The 21,769-nt window shown below is 36.2% G+C and overlaps 1 protein-coding gene and 1 long non-coding RNA gene across 3 annotated transcripts in view; one reads left to right on the forward strand and one right to left on the reverse strand.

Moving 5' to 3' along the window:
- Positions 1 to 3,520: 3,520 nt before the first annotated feature.
- Positions 3,521 to 7,080, reverse strand: LOC110457579. Of its 2 annotated transcripts, none has more exons than XR_002463700.1 (4): positions 7,009 to 7,080; positions 5,193 to 5,270; positions 4,554 to 4,689; positions 3,521 to 4,159 (listed from the first exon to the last, which is right to left on the reverse strand). It is a non-coding gene; the product is annotated as an uncharacterized LOC110457579 (long non-coding RNA). The 2 variants fall into 2 exon arrangements; XR_002463701.1 differs by lacking the exon at positions 7,009 to 7,080 and adding an exon at positions 6,447 to 6,579.
- Positions 7,081 to 10,446: 3,366 nt separating this feature from the next.
- The window catches only part of LOC110457576 (demethylmenaquinone methyltransferase-like), a 28,987-nt gene continuing 17,664 nt past the window's right edge, over positions 10,447 to 21,769 (forward strand). Inside the window, exon 1 of the mRNA XM_021508909.1 lies at positions 10,447 to 10,501. Coding sequence (XP_021364584.1) covers positions 10,499 to 10,501 — 3 coding nt within the window. The 5' untranslated portion in view covers positions 10,447 to 10,498. The remainder of the gene's footprint in view (positions 10,502 to 21,769) is intronic.

Here is a 21,769-nt window from a genome sequence, read left to right on the forward strand (position 1 = left end):
ACTTAATACATGTAGCATAATCAACGATCTTGTGTTCTGTCTGACTGTTCCAAATGGTTCCAATTAAATTCGTAATTTATTGTACGCATTTCTTCGTCATTAAGACGGAAAATAGTTTTTAACATTTGTTACTCACATTAACATGTAATATATACATATTGTAATTATTCATCTTTAAAGACCTGCTGGCGCCGTCTTAGAACGTTTTGGATCTACGTACATGTACCTGCGATGTTATTTAAGGAGATACCATTACTGGTGCTAAAGCATTACACGTGCAATATCATTACTGCGGCCAAATCATAATTGGTGCAACATCTAATTTTTGGCGTTTCATTTGTGGGACGCCACCATTAGTAATATCACATCTGTATTAGTGCTACATCTTAAGCGGCGTCTTATTATAACTGAAGCCACATTATTATCAATGCCTCATCATAGCATGGTGCCACATCGTCATTATTGTGACACATCATTATGGAGCCAAAGCTTGCCACATCATTATTGTAGTCACATCTTAAGCAATTACACATTTTAACAAATCTGGTTTTTTTGGTGACTTTTTTCAAATTTTGTCATTTGTTCATGTAAATAAGTGGTAACGTTCCATTTAACAACAACAAAACCCCACCAAACTCATGCATGGTTGAATTATATAAAACTTAACAGTTTGGAGGTATAGAATCCTACTTACGGATGATGTTTAGAAATAACGTATACTAGTACTATTGGTTATACTTACAGCGTTTGGCATCGGAGGCAATTTTTGTCAGACCACCAAACCACTAAAACTGTATGTAAATAAATAGAAAGAGAGGAATGAAGAGGGGGAAGAAAGAGAAAGGAGAAGGAGGAAGGGGGTAACTTATTGTTGCTCGGTAAATGACATGCGTATTACAGTACCTGTATAATATAAATCGACGGGGGTCAAAGTCAGTTAAGAGGAAAAGGTGATTAAAACCGATTGAATAGCTTGGTTCTTGTTTTTTAAATTGTTGGATTCACATAGCAAATATGTGACCTTTTTATTTTTTAATTGCACAAACCAATGTGAATAGGATCCTTATTTGACTGGTGGCAGAGTGATTCAGTCATCTGATCGTCTTCGATCACTTACCATTATCCTCCGAGTCGTGGGTGTGAAATTCACGAGGGGCAGTCATCAGGTAATGACCGCAATTCGCTGGGGGGGGGGGGGGGGGGGGGGGCCGTGCACCTCCGTTTCTTCCATCACCAAAACCTGGCGCACGTTCTTAAATTACCATACATGTGTAGCTGTTTATTGGACGTAACATAAAAGTTCACGTTTTTAAGTTACAATATTTTCACTTATTCATTTAATGAGGAGGATTCATTAACGCATGGAGGAGGTTGACAGTCATTCTAAACGTGTGTAAAATTATAACGTTACAGATGGTTTATAGATACCTTTACCATTGTGTACAATTGTAACGTTACAGATGGTCTATCTCTGCATATATAACACTTTACACGGGGATTTTTTACCTTCAGTATTACAAACGAGTCTTTAATGGACAAATCGATCATATGGTGCAGTAAAATTGCTTGCTTTGTTTGGCTTTCTGTAAATACATACAAAAATTATAAATAAGCGTTTCATTCGTATTCCTAGTTATTGTTCTAGAGCAGCAGCCGACAACGGATAAGGTAAATATGTATTACAGAAAAATGGGACGAAATCAGTTGAATTATTTGCTAAATTGAAAAGATTAAACTATTATTATAAGCTAATGTGCAAAACTATCAGTGACATGTTAAGTATACACAGTAATATAAAGTACAAACACGTATACAGTGTATGAGATATACCCCGGATAAGTGATGCACTGACGGACTGACCGACGAACGGATAACTAACATGTAGTCCCTTCCAGTAGTTCAGTATCAATGGGGATTAATAAATCACAAAAACTTTTTTGCATCACTACACCACATCCGTCTTTTCAGCATTTAAGTGCTGCAATTAATCATGAACATTTATAAAAAGGATAATTTCAAACTTTCTGAGAAATGTATATGGAACAATATTTTACACGTTTTAGAAAACTGAACAAAATATTTATTGAATTGTGAAAAGAAATAACAAACCCTATGAAATAATCATTTTAAGAGAAGTTTTTATGTGACAAAAGACCAAATAAAGTAATTAGTGAGTAAACTCAGAAAAAGGGAAAATATAACAACCAAACATCATTCAATTTCCTCTAACGTGGTCAACTAAAGTTAAAAACAAATGAATTCCTCTCCCCTTTGTTATCTATGATCATCCTATACAATGGTACCCCGAGTTAATCCTAATACAGGGCTTACAAGGAATAACAGTTATAACACACAAAGGCACTGTAGTCTAGTGGTAGGACGCTGGGGTCGTGACCGAAGGGTTGCGAGTTCGAGTCACGGCACGACAATGTGTATTATCTTTGAGCAATATACTTTACTCTGCTTGTTCCAGTCTACCCAGCTGTAATTGAGTACGTGGTTGGGCAGTGCTAGAAATGTAGAATGCTAGCTGTGAGCGCCGAAATGGCAGCACCGGCTGTATGCTTCACAGGGAGTTGAGAAAGATAATGGCTGGTTGCAAAGGCCCTACATTTATAACCAAGGATAATCATTTGTGAACCGCTTTGAGACGACCTACGAACTAGGTTATCATAGAGCAGTTTATAAGAACCTCGAATGATTATTGTTATTTTAATCTCCAAACAATATTATATGGTAATAAAGTATAATATTCCTATAACCACTGTAGGTTTCTTCCTCACTCACGACGTATCGGATACTAAAAGCGGAGTATGTAATATTACATCTGTATCTTCTGCATCACATCTGTCATAGGGCTTAAAGCCTATATTAAAGTTTTCTCCATATTACAATACAATTTATTCAAATTATATCCGGTAATTGATAGAAATAGAAATTATGTAATATACAGTAGGATAAAGTTTATCATTTATTTTAACATTTTACTTAATACATTTTTTTGTAGTTAAATTGTAATACATGCTGCTTTATACAAATACAACTGAGGGATAAGTGCCGAATCAACCACCGAGTTTCTGACTGTAAAGCCCATGGGTTCTTCACCGATAGTCTTAGCTCCCAGCCACACATGTAAAAGTGCATGCTATATTTGTATTTCTTTAATGTTTACGAAAGATGAAATCAAAACAATAGGTATATCAATTAACTATAATTTTCACAAGTCATCAGTGTTTATCAAGGTACGCAGCTCCTCAAGATTTTTCATCATATTTAATACCAATTCGCATCTACAATTATTGAAATATGACTTCAAAAATATAATCATTCATCATCTATGTATGTATCGCTCGCTGTATGTAGTTTATAAAAGTGTCTGAGATAGGGGAACATCAATGAACACAATGTATTACCATGTATATATTCAATTTTCTGCCTGTAAATACTATTTCAGAATGTAAATAATTCGCACTCGTAGTACATAGAACATATGTGGATTCGAAGGCTTGTTTAAATATAAAATATAGATAAAACATACTGTGAGCATGTACTGTTAAACAATTTATACACAGTACATTTATTAACATCACAGGCAAAAAAACTCGACAAGCATTCTACTTTTCTAATGTGTAGCACATGGAATCGAGACACAATTGGTGCGCGTTACGTGTCCAATACAAAACAACAAGCATGGCAACAAATCAAAGTTTTTCTTCTTTACATCTAAAATATTTTTTCGCAAAGATTGCATCATAATTTGCACCAGATTGATCGCTTTTTAATGTTTCTAACCGAACATCACAAAACCCACCTGACTTTAAAGCGTTCAGATAGCGTGCTTGATCAGGATTACCATACTGTAGAAAACCCTTGTCCTTTAAACGCTTCACTCGCTCGCTACTCATCGTGGTTACAATGACTGCATCTGATTTCATCACACGATGGAGTTCACGTGCTACTTTATCAATATCTGGCCAGAAATAGTAACAGTTACAATGGAAAACACGGTCAAATGTGTTGGAGTCAAAACATGATAGGTCTGCTACATCACCGTTGATCAGTTCAACCTTTCCATCGTCGATGTCTTTTTTCACACGTTTCGTCGCGGCGATAACCATTTTATCCGAGAAGTCAACTCCATAAATTTTACCTTTCCCACCTGCAAAATATTTGATAAAATAACTTAACATATATATCGCATTAATAATCAAAACGCTAAAGCATTCATACATCACCTGGATGTATATGGTACACTACTGTACATCAGTATACTTGTTTTGAGTAAAATATAAGGATTACAGCAAAGGCGTGTACATTGTTCCAAACTGTGAACCACTTCAAAGTTGCTGTGATGTGTTAAACTTGTTCCAGGTTGATTATCATTATAGTTTTTTGTACGCCGATGGGAATCAAAACCATACGAAACGTCCTTTGATTTAGAGATTGGAAACGTAGCTCATTTTTAGTCAGAAATAGGCAGAATGATATCGTGCATCTGTGTTTAAATACCATTTAATACTTCCCCACAGGTGATGGAAGAAACCTCAGCGTACCTTTGAGAAGTTGGCACGCGGCTTCAATCCCGAGACCTGGACCAAACCCGAGCTCTAACACTTAATGGTCCGGTTGTATTTTACACAGTCTTACTGCTTCTCTTTCCAAATTGGCATTTCGCTTCACTAACAAATACTAAAATATACAAAATTAATGTTTTATTTTGTTGATGTTTATTTTTTCAAATGCATGGAAACAACCAATTAGTAAAATAAAATCTGAACACTTTAGCGTATTGTAATATACTTCCAGACAACAAGCCAGCACAAACTTGGACATCAGAATATGATGTGCAACACATACATGATTTTACATGGAGTAATAAGATATCAAACGAAATTTAAAAAAAAATGTCGTTCTAAGCGATCGGCGCGGGTTGATTGACAAATGTATAAGTACAATTTGGCACTGTCTAGTGAAAATAGGAACAATTGGCTCCAATAACGGAAGGCGAACACGGTGAATGCAACACTGTAACATGTAACATTTTGAGAGGGCGTTTCTAAGTTGAGATAACTTGTGCCTAATCCTTTTTGTTGAATGACAAATAAAATATATTTAAATCAAATGTAACACTGTAGTTACAATTTTCTTTGACATTTTCGGAAATGATTTATCTATTTTGGTTCTTGGCTTACCTTTACCAATCGTCCAACTAAAGTTGCGTCAGGCTTTCGTAGGTTACGGGCGATAGCGTCTTTCAATATGGACACCATCTACCAATACATTTCAAGTAAAGTATTTGGTGTTCAAAGTTTTAAAATGTTTTACCTCTTTAATTAATGAAAGTGCGGAAAGAGGGGAGAATTTTGACCCAGGGAAGGCAACTTTTGAAATAAAGGAAGCGTGTTCGATTAACATGACTTACTAAGGTCATCGTACTGACTACGGTCATTTGACGTACTAAGATCATCGTACTTACTTCGGTCACCTGACTAATGTAGCACAGCCAGTGCTACGACGTTATGTAATAGATTACGTGCATCGAGAATACCTCGATTAATCCAGGTTAAGTAGATATAATCTTAAAGTCTCAAATGACCTTCTATTCTGTGGGGCTTATGGACCCTTGAATATTGGCTAGCTTTATTTGCTAGCTTTGATTAGGAGTATCGGGAATAGCTCGGACAACGTTGTGTAATTGATTACGTATATCGGGAATATTAATCCAGGTTTCATAGATATGATCTTCAAGTCTCAACTGACTATCGATGCACGTGGCAATAGGTTACAATCGAGTATAAATATAACCTAGAAAGGGGAGAGCAGAGCAGAACAAGGGACAGCTAGAGAAGAGGCCAGAAGGGCTAGGGACAGCTAGAGATGGGCTAGAACTAGTACTAAGGTCATCGTACTTATTAAGGTCATCGTACTTGCTAAGGTCACCGGAATTACTAAGGTCATCGTACTTACCAAGGTCACCAGACTTACAACGTACTTCTTTCACAGCACTTACTTTGGTAACCGGGCTTACCTAGGTCATCGGACCAAACGTGCTTAGATTGTTTTGGGTCACAAGACTTTATAATGTGACTGTGCTACTTTCCGTCACCAGGTTTCCTTAGGTCATTATGTGTAACATTTGCAATAAGATGTTGCTGCTATAAAATGTTGACATACCTGAGGCAATCAGGAATCGTAAGTCTTTCTCTGTGTGGATGCTATATACACCCTATCATTCGTAAATTAATACGCGAATGATGGTTTATAATAAAAGCGTAACAGTTGTTATCTCACCCTAATATTACAGTTAAATCTTACTTTACATATGCCTGTGTACCACAAAACAGGAATGAAAACCATTTTCGTTGAAGAGATCCCTAACTGGAAGATATACTTCATTCGCTAATTGTTTACATATGTAGATATATACATGTATATTAAAAACTTACCATAAAACCTGTTTTCAGGAATTGGAGTGTCACAGTCAGGTACAATTTAGGTATTTCCTCTCTATCTTATCTGTTATGTAATGTAATGTATAAAGCACTTCAAGTGATCTGAACAAATCCGTTATACAATCTACCCTTGTACTATCTAGCTAGGTAACTGGCTTACTTTCAACAAACCTTCTGAAAGAGGCTATAGTCGTACGAATTTTCAATCCCCTAAGAAGTCATATTTAGAGACCGCAAGGTTGAGATCGGTATTCAGATGAGTAATATGAATGTATTGAACTCGTATATTAGCTATCGGAATGGTCAATAGCGTGGTTAACGAAGTCAATAATACGGCATTAAAACTAAGAATTTCATTTAAATATAATTGTAGTTCAAATGACTAACAGTTGTTATCTCACGCTAATATTACAGTTAAATCTTACTTTACATATGCCTGTGTACCACTAAACAGAAATGAAAACCATTTTCGTTGAAGATATCCCTAACTGGAAGATATACTTCATTCGCTAATTGTTTACATATGTAGATATATATATGTATATTAAAAACTTACCATAAAACCTGTTTTTAGGACTTGGAGTGTCACAGTCAGGTACAATTTAGGTACAATAGTCTGTATTTCCTCTCTATCTTATCTGTTATATAATGTAATGTATAAAGCACTTCAAGTGCTCTGAACAAATCCGTTATACAATCTATCCTTGTATTATCTAGCTAGGTAACTGGTCTACATTCGGTCGTCGGGCTATCATAGGTCGCTAAGGGGGACGTTTGCACTTTAACTGATATTTAAAGTAATTTGTCATTTTTTAATGTAAGTAGAAAATAACATGTCTATCTCTTTTGAGAGGTTAAAGGTCACGTCAGGTAGCCATATTAAAAAGAAGGGAAAGGTGACATGATGAAGCAAAAATGTATCATGTAGGGGTGTTGTGATATAATGCACCCACAGTACATAGAGGGGTGATGTGACATGATGTACCCACAGTACATAGAGGGGTGATGTGACATGACGTACCCATAGTACATAGAGGAGTGATGTGATGTGACATGATGTACCCACAGTACATAGAGGGGAGATGTGATGTGACATGATGTACCCACAGAACATAGAGAGGTGATGTGACATGATGTACCCACAGTACATAGAGGGGTGATGTGATGTGACATGATGTACCCACAGTACATAGAGGGGTGATGTGGCATGATGTACCCACAGTACACAGAGGGGTGATTTGACATGATGTACCCACAGTACATAGAGGGGTGATGTGACATGATGTACCCACAGTACACAGAGGGGTGAGTTGACATGATGTACCCACAGTACACAGAGGCGTGATGTGACATCATGTACCCACAGTTCATAGAGGGGTGATGTGACATGATGAACCCACAGTACATAGAGAGGAGATGTGATGTGACATGATGTACCCATAGTACATAGAGGGGTGATGTGACATGATGTACCCACAGTATATAGAGGGGTGTTGTGACATGATGTACCCACAGTACATAGAGGTGAGATGTGATGTCACATGATGTACCCACAGTACATAGAGGGGAGATGTGATGTAACATGATGTACCCACAGTATATAGAGGGGAGATGTGATGTGACATGATGTATCCACAGCATATAGAGAGATGTTGTGATATGATGTACCCACAGTATATAGAGAGGTGTTGTGACTTGATGAACCCACAGTACATAAAGGGGAGATGTGATGTGACATGATGTACCCACATTACATAGAGGGGAGATGTGATGTGACATGATGTACCCACATTACACAGAGGGGAGATGTGATGTGACATGATGTACTCACAGTACATAGAGGGGAGATGTGATGTGACATGAAGTACCCACAGTATATAGAGAGGTGTTGTGACATGATGAACCCACAGTACATAGAGGGGAGATGTGATGTGACATGATGTCCCCACAGTACCTAGAGGGGAGATGTGATGTGACATGATGTACCCACAGTACATAGAGGGGAGTTGTGATGTGACATGATGTACTCACAGTACATAGAGGGGAAATGTGATGTGACATGATGTACCCACAGTACATAGAGGGGAGATGTGATGTGACATGATGTACCCACAGTATATAGAGGGATGTTGTGACATGATGTATCCACAGTACATAGAGGGGAGATGTGACATGATATACCCACAGTATATAGAGAGGTGTTGTGACATGATGAAACCACAGTACATAGATGGTAGATGTGATGTGACTTGATGTACCCACAGTACATAGAGAGGTGATGTGACATGATGTATTCACAGTATATAGAGAGGTGTTGTGACATGATGTACCGACAGTACATAGAGGGATGATCTGACATGATGTACCCACAGTACACAGAGGGATGATGTGATGTGACATGATGTACCCACAGTACATAGAGGGGTAATGTGACAGGATGTACCCATAGTACATACAGAGGTGATGTGAAATCATGTACACACAGTACATGTACATAGAGGGGTGATGTGACATGATGCAGCCACTTAACAAAGAGTGGGTATGTGACATAATGTAACTACAGTACATAGAGGGGTGATATGACATCATGTACCCACAGTACATAGAGGCGTGATGTGACATCATGTACCCACAGTTCATAGAGGGGAGATGTGACATGATGTTCACACAGTACATAGAGGGATGATGTGGAATGATATATCAATAGTACATTGAGGAGAGATTTGACATGATGTACCCACAGTACATAGAGGGGGTGATATGACATGATGTACCAACAGAGGGGATAAGTGATCTGAGGTAGCCACCGTACATAGAGCGGAGAAGTGAAATGAGGTAGCCATAATATTGAGGTAACAGGTGACATGCGGTAGCCATAGTGTATAGAGGTGATAGGTGATATGAGGTAGCCATAGTATACAGAGGGGACAGGCGATATGAGGTAGACCCAGTACATAGATGGGAGATGGGACAGGTAATATGAGGTAGCCAGAGTATAAAGAGGGGGCAAGTGATATGAGGTTGCCATAGTGTATAGAGGTGACAGGTGATATGAGGTAGCCGTAGTATATAGAGGGGACAGGTGATATGAGGTAGCCGTAGTGTATAGAGGGGACAGGATATATGAGGTAGCCATAGTGTATAGAGGTGACAGGTGATATGAGGTAGCCGTAGTGTATAGAGGAGACTGGTGATATGAGGTAGCCGTAGTATATAGAGGAGACAGGTGATATATGAAGTTGACACAGTATATAGAGGGGACAGAATATATGAAGTTGACACAGTATATAGAGGGGACAGGATATATGAGGTAGCCACAGTATATAGAGGGGACAGGATATATAATGTAGACACAGTTTATAGCGGGGTCAGGTGACATGAGGTAAATAGAGGAGGAATGTGACAGGTAGTCACAATATATAAAAGGGAGAATTGACATGAGGTAGCCATAATAACTCGAGACCGACAGATCGAAAGTTTAAACCAAATTTCATGTTCTTATCGTCAGTATAAACACGAAAAACAACGCACTTTCCCCATTTTTACACACCTCAAGAAACATATTACGCTTAAAATTTTTAGAAACATTGGTTTTCGTTTCTACAAGTAAGTAGTAAAGTACTCCATGACCTGTGCTGGCGACGTGTCATTCTGCAGCGGACTGACCAATCAGAAAAAGACCTTCAAAAGTCAGTTATTTGGAGCGCTCGATTTGTATGTTCACGATATTCCTATTACCATAGTTTACACGACACATTTGGATTAATATTGACCAAATTCTTACATGTTAGTTTGCAATTCATGCAACACATGTGAAATGTTTCATTTATTTTCGGATCTAACTAGATGCCTACACACAGATGGAACGAACGCAAATGTCGTTTACTCTCAGAGTAAATATTACAGTAGTCACATGTAGTGCATTTTTAAGTCGTGCTGTAGGTTACGTAAAAGCTTAGATGACGGAACGGACTTTTAGATAGCACATGCAGTTCTTTGTACAGTAAATAACAGATAAGAAGAGTGTACAGGCCTTAACAGGTTTTATGGTAAGTCTTTACAATATGTTTGTTTAGCCTTTGAAGTGTCTATTTCGGTAGGTGATCTTCCGTAATATTGATTTTTATTATGTACTGCGATCTCTGTAAACATCTGCTCTATATACTGTGGCTACCCCTTGTCAAATGTACACTCTACTTACTGTGTATATTTAATTATCTTACTACACATGAAATTATTACTATGCACCAATCTGGATTTATGCCTAAGGACTCTCCTATAAATCAACTTCTTTCAGTATAGCATACTATTGTACAATGTCTTGACCAGTATAAAGAATTAAGATTTGTGTTTTGTGACATAAGCAAGGCGTTCGATAGAGTATGGCATGATGGACTGGAACATAAACTCAAATTATATGGCATCAAAGGGAAATTATTTTGTTAATTTAGATTTTGTTTAGATAACAGAAAACAAAGAGTGTTAACTGAGGGATATATATCTACATCCAGGCCTGTAAATGCAGGGGTAGCACAGGGCTCGGTTCTAGGTCCACTTTTGTTTTTAATTTATATTAATGATAGTGTTGACTGTGTTTCTCATGAAATTAAACTGTTTGCTGATGACACTTCTCTGTACGCTGTACCAGACGATGATCCAATCGAATTAGCACAAAACGTACGTTGTAACAGATGATCTTGGTAATATAAACTTCTGGGCTAATAACTGGGATATTAAATTTAATCCAAATGAAACAGAATCTGTTATATTCTCTAAAACACTGAATACTCATCACCCAAATGTATGTTTTTATGATGAACCTGTTACTGTCAGCCGAACACATAAACATCTTGGCTTGAAATTCAGTGATGATGCTAAGTGGAATGACCACATTTATGATATTTACCAAAAAACCATACAAAAGAATTAATATTTTAAGGATGGTGAAACATAAACTAGACAGACAGTCATTAACCACAATGTATACATCATATATTAGACCTTTACTAGAATATACAGATGTTGTTTGGGATAATTGTTCACAAAATCTAAACAATCTTTTAGAGTCAGTCCAGCTAGAGGCTGCAAGAATAATTACAGGACTACGTAGAGGCACCCCCCGCAATATCTTGTACAAAGAATTAGCTGGGTTCCTCTTGAAAGTAGGAGAAAACACCATAAACTGATGCTGATGTACAAGATTATGAAGAATGAAACTCCATATTATCTGAAAGAAATCACTGAGTCACATTTCATGATCTCACACTAGCTAGATATCCACTTAGATCAGTTAGAATATTTGACCCTCCTCTTTGTCGAACTGTTAACTATTCTAATAGCTTATTTCCATCCATGTTTAATGAAATAAATAATATCACTTCAGACCTTCAAAATATTCGTTCCTCCTATCGGTTCAAAAAGTTAATAACGCCTATTCCAAATTCAAACACAAGAACAACTGATGTCTTTAAGTTTTTATGAAATAGGGAAACTAATATTATTCTCTGTCAGTTGAGAAATGAGGCCAGTAACCTAAATAATGACCGCCAGAAAGATTAACTTCCAGAGTCTTCTGCATGTTCTTGTGGTTCTAGATTTGAAACAGCATCTCATTACTTCCATGATTGTATCAAATACACCGAAGATCGTATTGTACTTTTTCAACATATATTCCATGAAACTCACAACCATTTATCATTAGATGTCATGCTAAATGGTTGTGAGAGATGTGATGAAAATGAAAACAAACATATTCTCCTATCTATATCCAATTACATTTTAAGTTCTAGAAGATTCAGGACATTTAACTTCAATTTTGAATGAAATTTCACATTTATTTATGTACACTTTAATTCGTCTGATTTCCAAAATGGTACATGAATATTAATATTAATATCTCCTATTTGTTTTCATTGTTTATTTTTAAATATTGTTAATGAGGGGGGCTGGAGTTCAGAAGACCAGTTATACTATTTTATTAAAAAATATTGGGAAACGACTACATAATAAGAATATAAAGCTTTACAACATGTTAATTATATATCTATCCTGTGTTTAATATGCATAAATTAAACTATTTGGTGGGATTGAATTTCCAAACTCATCAGTGGATGGCCTTGTGTGATACAATGGACTTTTTGGCCTGTATCTACATGCAGCTCCATCAACAAACTATTTTTCTTTTCTCTTCAAAGTATGTATATACAGTATATATATTGCATATGTCTTTTCGGTATCAAAATAAAAGGTTAGAATTTAAACCATTAGATTCAATTATAATAAAAATGAGTATTAGTAGTTGTATCCCCTAACTTGATTATTAATTTGAAAATACCAACTTGTTTATATGTGTTTGTATGTGTTCTAATATCTGTCTATGCTTGTACCACTGTCTGTTACTATGTTTGGAAAGGGCTTAAATAGGCTATGCCTGCTGCCCAATCAATTTGTCCTTTGACAATAAAATGTATTGAAATTGATACTGTGGCTATCTCAATTCACCTTACCCAACTTTGTACTGTGGCTACCCCTTGTCAAATGTACACTCTACTTACGGTGGATATCTCAATTCACCTCGCCCCACGTTGTACTGTGGCTACCCCATGTCAAATGTACACTCTACTTACTGTTGATATCTCAATTCACCTTACCCCACGTTGTACTGTGGCTACCCCGTGTCAAATGTACACCTTACTTGCTGTGGATATCTTAATTCACCTTACCCCACTTTGTACAGTGACTACCCCATGTTAAATGTACACTCTACTTACGGTGGATATCTCAATTCCCCTCGCCCCACGTTGTACTGTGGCTACCCCGTGTCAAATGTACACTCTACATACGGTGGATATCTCAATTCACCTTACCCCACTTTGTACTGTGGCTACCCCTTGTCAAATATACACTCTACTTACTGTGGATATCTCAATTCATCTTACCCCACTTTGCACTGTGGCTACCCCATGTCAAATGTACACTCTACTTACTGTGGATAGCTCAATTCGTCTTACCCCACTTTGCACTGTGGATACCCCATGTCAAATGTACACGCTACTTACTGTGGATATCTCAATTCACATTACCCCCACTTTGTACTGTGGCTACCCCCTGTCAAATGTACACTCTACTGACTGTAGATATCTCAATTCTCCTTACCCCACTTTGTACTTTGGCTACTCCGTGTCAAATGTACACCTTACTTGCTGTGGATATCTTAATTCACCGTACCCCACTTTGTACTGTGGCTCCCCCTTGTCAAATGTACACTCTACTTACTGTGGATATCTCAATTCACCTTACCCCCACTTTGTACTGTGGCTACCCCATGTCACACTGATTACCCAAGTCACATTTCCCATCTATTTATTATGGCTACTTAATTTCAATCCACCCCGTTATTTAGAAGGCAATCCACTGATCGGGACCTAAAGCCTATGGTTTGCAGTGTACTGGGCATTGTTCCTTCATGGATATTTCCAATGTATCCTCTATAATAGTATTATTGTCCGTGAAGCTCTCAATGTCTAGGTCAAAGAATATGTCTAGTTGTAATCGATATTTTAAAGCTTGTTATATGTATGTTTTCTTGAAATTCTTCAAAGTGGTAGAGTGATCCATCCTGTTTAATAACGTTATATACAAATTGTACTCCCTTTTTAAACCATGAATTTTTTAATGTAAATTTACTGTCAATTTTAATTTCACTATTGAACTACAGAGGGTTTTCACTTATATTTGTATTGTATATAATGCTAGAGATAATAGTATTGTACCATGCTTCTAAGACATTTTTCCAAAAGAGGTTACTACAACGTTTAGATTCTTCTTTCAATTTTTCAAGCCCACAGTTAGCTAATGTTTCTTTAATCAAAATAAGTTTCTAAAATAAGAGCCCAATTTCCTTCTTCTTTATATACCCGTCTTATCCATGTTGTTAAGAGCTGTTATAAAAGATTTTAAATGTATCCTTTTCAGACCACCTTCTTCATAACTTTTAATTATCACATCTCTCTTTATTTTATCTGGTTTACCATTCCACAAAAATTCATACAGTACACTTTTAATCTTTCTTATATATGTTTCATCAGGATTTGGTAGTGCTATAAATAAATGGTTAAACTGTGATATAAGAAGTGTTTTAATAACTGATATTTTACCTATTGGTGTAAGTACTCGTCTATTCCATGATGATATAAGAGATTTTAGTTTTATAAGTGTTTTTTTTTTATCAAAATTCAGTTTTGTAATTCTGTGTAAGTCTACATCATAGTCTATCCCTAGCAAATTGAACGTTGTACTTCCCCATTGTAAATTGCAATCTGTTGTGTAAGTGTTTCCACTATATTTTTTGCTGCCAATCCACACTACATGGGTCTTGGAGAAATTCATTTTTAATCCTGATATTTTTGCATAATAAGAGAGATCTTTTAAAGTTTCATCCAGAGATCTTTTAGAGCCATCAAAAATAACAGATGTATCATCCTTAAATTGTGATAAAAGAATTTCATTATCCCGTACAAATATCCCCTTAATGTTATTGTTATTTCTTATAAGTATCGATAAAATTTCTGCACATAAAAATAGAAATATAAGAAGATACAGGATCTCCTTGACGACAGCCATGTTCTATGCTGAAAAAATGTGATAAGTTTCCACCTTTGTTTACTGCTGAGTGAATATTTTGTTGAAACAGTTTTATCCAAATAATTATAGCTGGGCCAAATTTGAAATCTTTTAGGGGTTTTGCTATAAAGTTCCAAGAAACAGAATCGAAGGCTATTTCAAAATCAATGAGAAGTATAAGTCCAGGAATATCATAGTCTTCTGTATATTGCATAACATCATATATTAAACGAGTATGTTCCGCTATGTATCTACCAGGAATAAAGCCAGTTTGTTTATTTCTTATCAATTTGGTTATTATTGTTTTTAATCGTTCAGCTATTGCACCAGATGCCATTTTATAAATATTATTTAGAAGGGTAATTGGTCTCCAGTTTTTTAATTTGTTACGAGGTTTATATCCTTTTGGGATGCAAGACTTAATTCCTTGTTTCTGTGTTTCTGATAGTTCAGATATAGTATAACCATAATTTATTGATCTAAGAATAAATTGCCCTAACTGTTTCCAAAATATTTAAAAAAATTCAACAGTGAAACCATCTGAACCAGGACTTTTATTATTTTTCATTTTTTTAAGGGTTTTTGCTAATTCATTAATAGTAATTGGACCTTCTAAACTTACTGACTCAATGGGGGATAACTTTGGCACAATATATGTTCTTAAAGGTCATTGAGATCAACATCCTGAAGTAACTGATTTTTCTTATATAGGTGTCATAGTAGTTTTTAGTTTCCTTTAAGATTTGTTTCTAAAATTACAGTCCCATCTTCTTTAGTTATACATGTATTAGGAATTATCTTAATAGTAAAGTTACATGATTCTAGCCCACAGAAGTATTTTGTAGGTTTTTCACCTTCACTTATCCACTTGGCCCTTGACCGTATCATATTACCTGCTATTTTATGTCTTCTAATTTCTTCTAATTCTTTTTTCTTTTCCTCTATGTTATTTAAATATGTTTTATTAGGAACTGTTTCTAAGTTTTTAATTTGATTTATGAGATCCTTTTCTCTTTCATTGGATTTTTTTTCACATAGCTAGAGTATGAAATGGTTTTACCCCTTATTTCCATCATGAGAGTTTCCAAGAATAATTGATCATTTTCAGTAAAGGTTATTTCATTTAAAGGAATTGCATTTAAATTATTTATGTTGTATACTGGTAAAGAGTATTGTTGTTTTATAGTGTCTATAGTAGATTTGATGAGAGTAACATATTCTAAATCAAACAATAAAGAGTTATTAAATTTCCATAATCCCCTACCTGATCTTAGTGCGAGAGATTCCACCTTCCCAAGATACATAAATATGGTAAGTTTGGTCAGCGTAGGTGAAATACATTGTAACATGGAAATAATGCTCCAGACAAACTTCGGTATTAAAAATAAACAAAGGGCCATAACTCTGTTTATAGTGGGGCACAAAACCTAATATTGGTGCGAGAGATTCCACCTTCCCAAGATATATAAATATGGTAAGTATGGTCAGCGTAGGTGAAATAACATGGAACTTATGCTCCAGACAAACTTCGGTATTAAAAATAAACAAAGGGCCATAACTCTGTATATAGTGGGGCACAAAACCTGATCTTAGTGCGAGAGATTCCAGCTTCCCAAGATACATAGATATGGTAAGTTTGGTCAGCGTAGGTGAAATACATTGTAACATGGAAATTATGCTCCAGACAAACTTCGGTATTAAAAATAAACAAAGGGTCCTAAATCTGTATACAATTGGGCACGAGATCTAGTTCCAGTGGACTGCACACCTTCCGTGTGTGATGCAGGTATAACTGAAGTTTGAGTAAGATACCTTTACTGTTTTAGAAGTTATGCCGTGAACAAACTTCGGTATTACAAATAAACAAAGGGCTATAACTCCGTATAAGTGGGGCACAAGACCTAATTCAAGTGCACTGCACACCTTCTGTGTGTGATGCAGGTATTCTTCAAGTTAGATCAAGATACCTTTAATGGTTTAAATTTACGGGCCAGACAAGAATTTACTGAAAATGTTGCACTTATTTGACTGTTGACCTTGAGATGAAGGTCACAGTGACATAATTCTAGTGCACTGCACACCTTCTGTGGGTGAAGCATGCATACCTAAAGTTTCATCAAGAGATCTTTAACGGTTTAAAAATTATGCCCCGGACAAGTTGCGTTAAGAAGAACTAGAAGAAAAACCAGAACTAATACAATATGTCTCCCTTCATTCGAAGGGGAGTTATAATAAACGCAGTTATTTTTTACTTTTTTTTTCTTTTTTTTTTCTTTTTTTTCATGTGCTTTTTTTGTAAAAATGGGAAATGGGAAATGGGAAACAGAGCAGTTGGATTACCTGAATGCTACATTTGGCACCTAGATAAATCGAATGCAAAATGTAGGCCGGTAGAGTTGTGGGTAAAAAGCTCTTAAACTAGGACAACTATTATACAATCTTAAGCACGAACAACTTTAGCAGTGTAAAAAGGATAGACGATAGCGAGGTTAGGGCGAGTGTAGCGTATCAATATAGTACGAGTACAGATACTTCTATATGTTGAGGTTCTGCATCGTCAGCCAACTAAACTATCACCATAATCCCATAAAAAATCTTTTTTAAAACTCTGGGGTAGCGTATCAACAATTGTCTGTATTAAGCTTGCCATCCATTCACAACTACAACAATTCAACATAGATATCCAACGGGTTTTGTTACTACTGCAATACATAGTATACATTCTTATCTCATTAATAATGATTATATAGCAGCAATACTAGGCAGTTAGCTTTTGCACCTTCGACTGTTTAAATAAACACACAAACTCACTTCAGTTTTAGGCTAGTCTGCAGCGGTACATTGGAAAATCAACATGGCCGCTCGAACTAATATCATGTCTTCATGAGTTTATTCACAAGTATAATAAATATCTACGGTACATGATATCGCGACCACAATAGTTTAAAAAATATTGACACTAAAATGACAATTGATTTATCAACATGAAATCTGAAATAATTTTGAAATGCAAGTGATAAACAGATTTAAAAAAAAAAAGTTACTTTTGATTACATTGCTTTAGAAAATGTAAAAATCAAGTAAATCCTGAACCTTGGAACCACTTACCCAATTCAAGAGACGATGCTCTGAGTGTCAACATAGCAAGAGCGTTTTACGTGTTTTACATCCTGTCGCTTGTATCACATCAACTATGGGTGCAAATGCACTTACTAGTGTCAAAGAGTTACAATAATGGTTAACATATATTTCAGCAAACTTCATACGAAGGTTTGATAACTGCCGTTCGGATAACTGTCGTTGTGGGATTTTGGTTCCGTTACAGCAACTGATCTCACCTTTGTCACAGACATGAAGTTTTCCCAAACGTTCTCAAAGCGCGGACCGTGGTAGTGCTAACGAAACAAACAAGGCCAATTAGTGATCATTATCTAAAAACGCCTTTAATCATACTCGAAATGAAATACTTGTAGGATAACTCCTAATAAGATTATTAAATTTGTCAGTCTATAATCATTTTAATATTATGATTTGGCTGCAGTGGCGCTCCATACTTTTGTTTTGCCTTGTTCAAGACGTATACTCCATTAAATACTGCATCATAATAAATGCCAGATTATTTCAAATAATTCATTGATGGTGTATTTCATGAACATTATTTACTTTGATTTACATCATGAACCTTATTCTATCTTATTGCAAAATCTGCGGAATAGCTCGCTGGCGGTTTAAGGCTAAAATAGATGGAAAAGGTGGACATCTGACGTGTCCTTAAATACAGTCACAGAACAGGTGATTCTCCACCCTGTATGCGGGATATGCCATGGACAAAGTTTTTTTTATAATGAACAAAGGGCAGTTTACCGTAGTAATGTCAGCATGTTGAAATGAACCGAGGTCAAACGACCATCTTAACAATATGAACCGCGTATCATTTCACAATTAGGGAAATCTGACGGTCCCATGTAGGCGAAATTAAATTTTAAACATAAATTCTTATAATCAGTTTTGTTTGCCATTTCCCCTTAAATATCTATAGATGTTGAAAAAGTATGGGGGGTGAGGAATATAGGGCGAGGCAGTAGTGATCCATTTACAGTGGCTATGGTCTCTTGGTAATCCGTTTTAATTACACAGTAGAAATAACAGTCCGAACAATGCAATTTAAGAAACCACAATTATTTTACAATACTGTTTCTAACTCTGAGAGTTAGGACCCAATTCAGAAGCGACACTCTACCATTGCAAGATGAGGTATGTTTTCATAGTTTACGGACTTGAAGTGAATTTGTTAAAATAATGTTCCAAACAAAGCAAGTAATGAAATGACCAATCTGCCTTGGCAATAATTCGCCATGCAAAGCTGCATATATACCCAAAAGTATCATGGCCTTAAGCCAATATTCCTGTGGATAAGTTGCGCAAGGCACAAACGGTGGTCTTTCTTAATTCTGAATATTCATGGTTGATAGGCATTTTGAGAAAAACAGCGGATGTAAAGTCAAAACATATATTTTCAGCTTACAGAATCTTGTTTTATACAAAGGCAAGAGAAACTCCATTCCTATCTACCCTTACATATAATCCGTATATTCTAGTGTCCATAACTCACAGTGTTTTCTAACAAATCAATTAAGTTGCCTCGCATATGCGCATGCAAACTATAAGAAAAGTTCGTTTCTCTCTTTTTTTTTCTGGAAAAGCACTAACGTAGAAATGTAGCATATTTTCATCCATAAATCCTCCTTATGTAATCTGTTCAAGCTAGCAATTACATACATGGTTTTAGAGTGAAAATCCTTACTATTTCCAATTATGACTCAAGATATGAACGGACCAAAGGCAAATGCTGGTCTCATGAATGCATTTGTCTAATAATGTCTAGTAAGGCGGGGATCTTAACTGTTTCCAAGTTAGAAGCAAATTTTCACAGTTTGCACCTAAGGATGTGGTTTAAATCCCTTGGACCATATGAAAAGAGAACGATTTAAAAATAAATAAATCTTAATGTCTATTTGGCCTCTCTCATTGACCCTAGGGGGTCTAACCCTCTTTTCATACAACACTGAATCCCATTGACTTTCACATCAAAAGAATTGGTAGGGTCATTCATCCGAAACAGTTCTAGGAATATCTATTAAAAAATAAATGTATACAAGTTAATAAAAATTACAAACGGAATATCCGTTGCCATGGTAACCAGGTAGGAGGCACCATTTAGGGAATTGGTGACCAAATTTGCCGTTAGATAAAGCGTTACTTACAGAAAACCTCAAAGTATCTTCACACATACCGATCATCAGTTTTGTAGTCGATAAACCAGTTTATTAGCTTAACTGACCAAAGTCAACAACGTCAATTTACCGGAACACCACTAGCATTGAGTTCATTGAGGTCAAAGGATGCTCCAGAACAATATCTGACTAAATCCTATTATTCCTTTACCTTCATTTTCTTTTGTTGCCCCATGAGTATATGCCCCCAGTGTGTTAAAATAATTGTACTTTAAGAAAGAAAGCCGGTCACCCCGGTGGTTGAAAGTCTACAGTTGCTATATCTACCGTAGTAGTGTAAAACAACTAATTTAATATGAGTGGTCGTGGTTTGTTGTAATACAGCCTAATTAAATTCGTAAGCCACATATGTGATGATTACAACTACAACTCACATACTCAAGCAAGAGAGGTCAACATGAACCGTCTTTTTAGCAGGCGGCCCAATATCTCGAGCAATCGGGTACTTGCAATTCGGAGCGAGCTCGACACAGTTCAATTTTACAAAGCAGCATAGACCAACAGCTTACGTTAAACCAGAGACGTAGGATTTACACCATACGCTGATTTTTCCCGCGATAAAAAATATCAATGACTGTGCATGTCGTAACCAGATAATGAGATGAGAACCAATTAAAAGATGATGACCCAGCAATATAGCTAGGTTGGCCCAATATTGAAATATTGTTCTGCAAAATGTACAAATGAGCTATGCCCGATGACAATAGGAAAATAAAAGAACTATATTTCTAAAATAAAAATCGTGAAATTGGGATATATTCCTTAAAAATGTAAAAGAAAAAACCAAAAACGGCTGGCCCACAAAAATATTTTTGGCGAGTACAAAAATTATTTCACGGGCCCAAAATGAATATTGGTAGTCCAATTATTTTACTAAGATTTTTTCAGTGTTGAGCAATAAAAATGCCATAAAGCAATATAAATAGATGTTCTTTATTCTTCAATCAAACCCTCCCGACACATAACCCTAAAAACCCTCCCCTCATTCCCATAGTCTTCATTGTAACTGAATTCACCTGGTAGGAATTTACAACTGCAGACGACTTTGTTATATTTAGATAAAAATAGCCACGTGACCCCCTTGACGATCAGCTGGCGATTTTTGGGCGACTTTGGGTTCATTACCTGATATCTCCGGCGTACAGGACAGCTAAGTCTTAAACTCTTGCTTATATGGTTAAAAATACAGCTTCTTTGGATTGTGTGTGAAAAAACACGGTAATTCGCGTGACATCGCACAATACACGCGCTTTGGCGAGAATTGGTACTTGGCGAGAATTGGTCGGCAACCAGTACTGGTGATACGGCAGACCAAACAACATAAAAGAGTAACTTACAGAGAAGAAAACTTACGACTAATAAAAATACACTAGTTAACTTACTTAAATCCCCAGCCCTTGT

Source organism: Mizuhopecten yessoensis, unplaced genomic scaffold, assembly GCF_002113885.1.
Source record: "Mizuhopecten yessoensis strain PY_sf001 unplaced genomic scaffold, ASM211388v2 scaffold9253, whole genome shotgun sequence".
In the NCBI taxonomy this organism is placed as follows: domain Eukaryota; kingdom Metazoa; phylum Mollusca; class Bivalvia; order Pectinida; family Pectinidae; genus Mizuhopecten; species Mizuhopecten yessoensis.